We start from the raw sequence: 8269 nt of genomic DNA on the forward strand, positions 1-8269 counted from the left end.
ATCATTTCAATGTTCAGACAGTTATATATTATTATATTTTGCCGTCTCTTTACTCTCGACTTCAATCGATTCATCGGATGATATTAATGTTACATTTCAAAAAGAAAACACACTTTCTATCATGATCTGGATTGATATATTATTTTTCAACCATGTTGTGCAATTCGACTATTATGTAATGTACACTGTCACTTCGTTACAAACGCGGCGCTATTCAATATCTATTACGCACTTGCGACGATTTTATTTTCAACTTTCACGTGAATGAAACAGTCACATCCATCACCTAGATCACCGATGTTCACAACTTGCAGAATATATATTAATGACGCCTCACAGGGAGGCGTGGTCAGCAGGGATATATCACTTGAGTTACGCAACAGAAGTGCGCCTGAGCATGTTGAGTTCAGCGCATGGATTGCAGCTGTTTCACACACTTATTTTGTCGACTTTTGATACGCTCGGTTGTTGACGATTTCCCACCCATTGCAGCTGAGGTAACTTATGCGGATTAATTTTCAAATTGGGCTCTGTGATTTCGTGTGTTTGCTTCGTGCGGGGATGATGGTGGAAAGGGTAAGTTTTACTGCTGTCGGTTTTGAAGGTGATTTGTTTAGTATGCAATCGAAGATGGTGATCTCGTCGCAAATACTGATCTCGCGATCGCTTAAGGAAAATATAAAATGGTTGGTTGATTAAAAGGGCATTTCGTGATCCACAGCCTCATCCTCCCACTTTTCTCAAAAAAAGTTGAGATTTTTATATCACTGGAAATCTCTGGCTACATAATGTTTATATACAAAATATTTCTTGCAGATTAATTCGTTTAGCCAAGATATCGTGAAATTTGAATTTCGTTCTGGTGCACCAGAACGAAATTACAACGTATTGTCTATGGAGCAGTGTAATACACATACTCATGCATAACTCGCAAACGCAATATCGGAATCAACTGAAATTTTGGGAATATGCTTTTTTCGTGGATATGTACTGAAAAATGTCATAAAAAGAGAATGCTAGGATCACGAAATACTCCTTTAAGTCTACACGTAAGAAGTTTTCAATGCGTGAATAAAAATTCACTTAGTAAACCACTTCTTGACCAGAGTAAAGAAAATATTACGTAAAAATGGAGTTCAAGCTGTAGTAATTAAAATATCTGATGACATGTTACCAAATATTTCTTGCGTTTGTGGCGCTGCGCTGCCTACTTTTCGGAGAAGTTATAGGCATTCATGTGAATTGGCTTTAAAAGTGACCTTTAGTTCAATAGTATTGTCAAGTACACGAACAAATATACGTTTTAAACTTTTTCCCGATTCATGTTTTTTTTGTTGCGATTTTCAATCAAACTCAAAAGCAATACAAAAGTCAGCCAAGTCGAAAAATGTGTCAAACCAGCAAACACAAGAATGTTTCTAAAATGTTTTAGACATGCTATATTGTGCGTTTTGGTTTAGATAAAAACGTTTTAATAACATTAAATGTCGGGTTATATAAAGGACATGGAAACCTCTTAAAACATTTTGTATGAATACACACTACAACAATATTTCAAAAATGTTTTCATAATATTATTGTAAAATATTTTTTTTGCAAACATATTTTGCTAAGTATTTTGTAAACACTTAAATAACATTATGTTAGAAAATTTGCAGTAGGTTATCAAGACATGTTTTTGAATGTTATGAAAATGTTTTATAGCCTTTATATGTCCTTTATATTACCCGACATTTAAACGTTTTCAGGCAACCTTTTCTAACCTTTTGCGAATGATGTCGAAAACGTTTTGCGTTTACTGGGAATGCATTCAGTGATATTATTAGTGATAAATAACCCACCGCTAATTAGATAACTTTATCAAAAGTGCCCTTGGCGAGGATGGTCAATCAGAAGTGTAATTTCACGGATGTTGATCTCAGCGATTGTCAAATGACTTGTGGGGAGTACGCTCAAACGAAAGAAGTGTTCAATATGCTTGATCTCCCTGATGTAATGCTAGGAATTAATGTCCGTGTCAATGTTTGTTTAGATTCCATTGTTCATGTAAAGGTGTGGCTTACTTCATGAAAGCTATAAGCGATCTATATACGTTAAAAAATTATAATATTTATAATACAAATATTTCATAATACAAAGTTATCTGTATTAATAAAAAGTTATACTTTAAAAAGTTATACTTAGTAATGCACTGTGAATTGACTACCTTAGCTTGTCAACAATATTTTTGCGAAAAAGTTAGCTCCTATGACTTTAAAATAGCATTCTATTACCGTCACAGCCCATTATTAAAAATCACGTGCTGTGGTTTGTCAAAACGCGTCACGTGATTTTTGATATAATGTGTTCCCAATGCACATTGGAATGCAGTAAAGCGTGCTCATTCTACGCATAACAATACGTGAGGTTATATGTACATTTTTTGATACGCGCTGCCACTCGCGCTTTAAATGCGCCAGAGCACTTCATGTAAACACATTTACATATTGAGGCAAAACAAGTGTTATCTCTCTGTAAATCGTATTATTTGCGGTTAATATTAAATATAAATTAATGCTGATGCTTTACCATTTGCCCCCAAATGATGTATCCTCAGCAGTAAAAACGTTTCAATAATGGGTTAACTTTATTTTAAAGTCTCGGACACATTTTATATGGCATTACTCTTTGTTTCTTATAATAAATATATTTTAATTTGTTAAGAGTTAAAAGATAAAATTCTCGTCACATTTTGATGATGTTTCGCATTAATAGCATTTTGTAAATGCAATTAACCTTTTCGGTAAATCCCATAAGCCTTTGCGAGTACACCTGCAACTGTCGTCATATGACGTCACGCCGATCTGCGCCGATGCGCACATCGTTTATCGAACATCATTACTGCGCATTGCAAGTCGGCGTGACGTCAAAAGACGACATCTGGGTGTACTCGCAAAGGCTTATGGAATTTACCGAAAAGGTTAATTAAGGTCACTTCTCACCAAAGAGATAGTTGTCGATCATCTCATAGTCAGTGGTAAAACATAAACAAGTAGTTGAACTCACACAGACAACAGGTGGCCGGTTTCAATATCACCTACGTACGCCAGGTTCATCTGTGGATGAGTGGTGCCTAATTGGCATAAATCATAAATGGCTTCTTCTACATAAAACACACGGTCAAAATACTAAGTGGGGTTTTGTCGGATGTTGATGTCGGTTTCAAATAATGTTTTGATGTTTTTAAAAATTTGCTTTACATGAGTTTACATAATGGTGTTACCTGTTATAACTCTAATTCGCTCCCTAAAACGTTTATTATCCAGGCTTTATATAATTATGTGACCGTACACGACGAATGAACCACAAATCCCTCCCCCGGTGAATTTTGCTTTATTTCGTGTTTAGAAAATATATATCATAAGCTTTAAAACATTTGACTTCAAACGATATCCAGAAGCGGGGTTATGGTTTGTTGAACTTTGCTCCTTCAACAAAATGGTAGCTTTTTTCGTTTCTACATGTGTCACTTTTTCCACATTGCTTGTAATAAATATCAAACACTCATAATTGGCGATCATTTCAAATCATCCCCAAGTCAACTAGGTTCAGGAATATCCTCTCATTGTTAATTTTTGGTTATACATACCTAGACAAAATACAATGTTTTGTAATCCACCCCTTGAACAGGATTTAGTCAAAGCAAACAAAGACCAGAGCTATTAAGAATTTTATAGACATCTAAGGTAGAAGCTTATAATCCTCTTCAACAATAGGATCGGTTTAAAAGGAGATACATGTCGCGCCAACTTGAGGTACCGATGAATACGACCTTCATGCACATTTTACAGTGTAAATCAGAATACAATTTAGGAAATTTACGGCGCATTCGTGCTGCACGGTCGCATATATTTTTTTACCATTCTAGAATACTCACACACTAACTATAGCATATTACAGCATATAACATAGTTTCTAAATGTAGCTCATTACCTCAAAGCAAGCCAACCATAATTATTTAATCTGATAATACATGGTTACTGTAATAGCGCCACCACTTAATTTTCAAGTAACTTCCACATATAACTGAATATGAATTTCTTGTTCACTTTATTTGTTAGCATTTTCCATTGAATTTATAGAATGTTCCATGCACAAACAAATAGAGATAAACATCAGAACAAGTGAAAACAAATGTCTTCTAATTAATATTATGAAATATTTTAGGGCACGCAACAAGTTACATGATATTGAATTTGAGACATCTGCTGAAATTGCATGAAAATCATGTATTTTTTTTTTTATATAAGAGCGTATCAGCTATGAAAATGCCAGGGACATGATCGCAGTTTTAGAATGGCTTACTTCTTTAAAAGATCAGCAAACCCTAAATCCTTCGATGCTGTAAACACAATATTCAGTTACACTTGTTGCTCCTTAAATACGACGTTCAAAACTTGTTTTCTTGTTTCCATATGGTTTATTAACATTTTGTATCTCTCCGAACAGATTTAAAAGCTTATGTGATGTTTAGGGGCTGTACAGTAATTACGAGTCCCTGTGGAATGATTTGGAGATTGTTTTGGCAAACAGAAGGCATTTTTTGCAGGTGGAAAGGTCGACATGCAATTTTTTGGCAAACATTTATGGGGAACCTTTTAAATAAAACGCTCTAAATTAGGTTCGCTATGCAATTATGTAAGTCGACCATTACGGTTTGCAAATTGACTTCCAACTAATTTGACAGCCTGAGGTGGGGGAGGGGAGCACTATTGATTGAAATCACCTACTATCAACATAATATTCCTATTTGCTATATGTAAATGATTTAAATACCTTACACAAGAAAGAAAATCTACTGGATTTACAGACGATTCATTAGTCATTCTGTTTCGTTTGTGAGATTATCATTTTAATGGAGTCGTTTTTATTCTATTGATTATTTTTCACAACGGATATCTGTAACGCGGCGGATCACTAGCATCTTTTTGGTTGTAATATAGTGATGTTTGAATAAATAATCTTACATCAGAACGTTTACCAAGCAATCTACATCCTAGGCTTACATAAATCCTTACAATAACATATAACGATTTACACTTAAAAGAAGAGAAAAGGAAGTTCGCAGTGGATGTTAATGTGTGCCTCGATTACAGTTGGCAAGATACGATGATTTGAATCGTATTTCTGGGTTCTGTTGATGGACAATGAAGCAGTCTTTCATAGCAGCTATGTATGTACCAGACATTGTTTTCATAATTTTGGCTCATCCAGTATTAGTTTATCAAAAGTGAATATGCTAGCAATCTTCCAATTTGCAGCATTGCTTTTATATATAGTTGTCAAAAACATCTTAGAAACTGCAATTATACAATGTAACATCATTGTCAGTCATGCTTCAATTTACCAATCAGTTTTAGGCTAAATCTTCCAATGCCTCGAACATGATACATATTTACTCCATGATAACTACCTGCTGGTTGGCCAACAAGAAGTTTTCATTATCAATTGGCCCAATCAGCAACATTGTTAAAATGATTTCACCACACAAAAAGTTGGGGTGAATTATTTGCAAAGCTCCATTCTGATTGGTGATTAAAGTGAAGATATCATGTAAATGACCAATTAAAGGCAATGTCACATCGGCAGGTAGTGCTCAGGGGGTTGCGTCCAAAACTTGTCACCTATTGTCCATGAATTGTTAACATTTTATGTTATGTTTCTGAACAGATTAAAAAGCTTTAAAAGCTGGTAAGTGAAGCAAAATGTACCCGACACTCAAAGACCATTAGAATTACTAATCGAAAAGCTCTTAATGCTTTTATGTGGAGATATTGTCGTACTTATTGGATAACATTATAATTATTCACTTACTACTTAGTACAGAGACAAATTGTATTTTAATGAAGCCGTTTGTATTCTTTTGCATTTTTCAGAATGTTCTATGGAATATGGATATCTTTAATGCGGCGGGTCATTACATCTTTGTGATCGTATTACAGTGAGGTTTCACTAACTACATAAGAACATTTATCACGCAATCTGCATCAAAGGTTGACCCGAATCCTTATATAACATGCAAGAGTTACATTGAATGAGTTTACACCGAATCATCGAATACAGTTAGAAAGATCTGATGATTTGAATCGTAATTCCGGATTTTGTTGGTAAAAAATGCAGCCGTTCACAGCAGCTACGGATGCATCTGACTTTGTTACTATCTCTGAGAATTTCAGTACTGAAACGGATATATCTTTGGACGACAGTTATGAAATGAGCGATTTCTTGAAAAATTTTTGTCATCTATCGCTGCAAAACCTTGGCCACTGTCTTGTCTTCTTTATATTCACCGTCATAGGTGTCATTGGAAACGTAACTTTACTGTTCGCCATCCTGCTCAATAAGCAGCTTCTGAGCGTTCCAAATATTTTCATCGTCAACTTAACAATTGCTGATTTGGTGTATATGCTAGCCACAGCACCTTTCAACATCAGACACGAGTTAACAGCTTGCTGGTTGCTTGGGACAACCGCGTGTAAGATTAAGCACTATGTTCCTATTGTCGCTCAAGGAGCATGTGTGTTTTCACTAGCTGCCCTCAGTCGTGAGAGATACACAGCCATAGTTAAAGGTTTCGAGTCCAGACATAAAAGTTCGCGACGAACACTTTTGATAATTGGAATTTGTTGGATCATTGGACTCATAATAGGAATACCAGTATTGGTAATTACTAAAACAAATACATTTGGTTTACTCTGTCAGTATATGCCGATCGATGATGGATTTACGTGGGCCAAAGGGTACATTATCTTCATCTTTTTGATCTTGTATATTTTCCCTTTTCTTGTCATTTCGATACATTATGCTGAGATAGCCCGTACGTTGTGCAAGAATAGTATAGCGCAATTAACAGACACCAATCAGGCAGCTATCAGCATGATCCGACAAGTACAGGCAAGGAAAAGACTCGCATTGATAGTGATTATTATCACGGTATTCTTCGGCCTCTTTTGGTTTCCGTACCACGTCTACCACATGTGGTATATGTTCACCAAAAATCACGAAAACATCCGGGGGAATAAAATCCAAGTTCAATTTTTCAGACATTTCTACAACTACATGTCTCTTGCTAACTCATGTCTTAATCCCTGGGTCGTGTTCTTAATGAGTTCCGCTCACAGAAGTCCGCTGATAAAATGTTTTAGACGACTATCATGCACTGAATGGCGATCAAAGTTGAACCGACGAAGACAACCAAAGAATATTTTAAGTGCAACGTCGTCCGGGTCTTACGTTGCTTCAACGTCTGTATCGAAATTATAAGACATCATTGCCAAAGAGAATCCAAGTATAAATCTTCTGTTTTGTTTTATTATGTCAACAGAGGGCGTTATTGGTTTTGTTTAGTGAAAAGCCGTTTTTGCCTGGATTGCTACTCGCACTCAGCAAATCACCTAAAAAGAGCCGTTGTCCGTGGCGACACACGCATCAACTCATTTTTTCGCCAGCGTAGAGAAGGGAATACGAAGCCCTAAGCATGATAGGTAATCACTTGAGCTGAAATCAAGGTCGAGAACCGAATAGAAAACATGATATGTCAGAATATTTGAAGTCCTCAAAGCACTTCACGTGGCTATATAAGGGTTGTATATAGTAAATTGTTATTCGGCACTCTGCAAAAACATATTTGCGGAATGGACAAATCAATAATCTATACGTAACACTAACTGTAACATAACTTGTAATTATGCTTCGATTTTAACCTTTGGATGTACTTTTGAATTCTATCGTTTCTCATGCATTTTTGTAACAAAGAGTTTTAACATCGTTTAAGTAGTTTAAACACTATTCGCAATAATCGTAAAACTTTCCCGACTCTCTCGTGCGTCTGATCATAAATTTCGACCAACGCGTTTGGGCGCGATGTACGGTCAGGGGCGTCGCTAGACCAATATGATTCGGGGGGTGTTCAGCATGTTTTACCGACGGAAATATTTTGTGAATTGTACACCCAATTTTAATTTAGCCAGGACGGTGCTCAAGAATCTGTGTGTGTGTGGGGGGTAGGAGGGAGGGGGGGTAGGAGTCAAACATTATTTCGACCGATTTTTAAATTAGTAACTACTACATACAGCATTAACAATAGCAATAGGTCTATTACGTAACAACAGCGCAATTTCGTAAAAAATTAACCATTTATATTACTCTGGCTATTTGCCGACAATCACACCTAGGTTTAACTACATTTGCCGACAATCACATAGTATTGACGACAACAGTCAATTTTCGC

General features: G+C 35.9%; 1 protein-coding gene across 1 annotated transcript; it reads left to right on the top strand.

Moving 5' to 3' along the window:
• Positions 1-405: 405 nt before the first annotated feature.
• On the top strand, positions 406-7747 carry LOC140136633 (bombesin receptor subtype-3-like). The gene is made up of 2 exons (XM_072158317.1): positions 406-576; positions 5916-7747. Exon 2 carries the CDS (start codon positions 6154-6156, stop codon positions 7300-7302), a length of 1149 nt encoding a protein of 382 aa, XP_072014418.1. The 5' UTR covers positions 406-576; positions 5916-6153; the 3' UTR covers positions 7303-7747.
• Positions 7748-8269: the final 522 nt, after the last annotated feature.

This window comes from Amphiura filiformis, chromosome 2 (genome assembly GCF_039555335.1).
Source record: "Amphiura filiformis chromosome 2, Afil_fr2py, whole genome shotgun sequence".
NCBI classification, from domain to species: Eukaryota; Metazoa; Echinodermata; class Ophiuroidea; order Amphilepidida; family Amphiuridae; genus Amphiura; species Amphiura filiformis.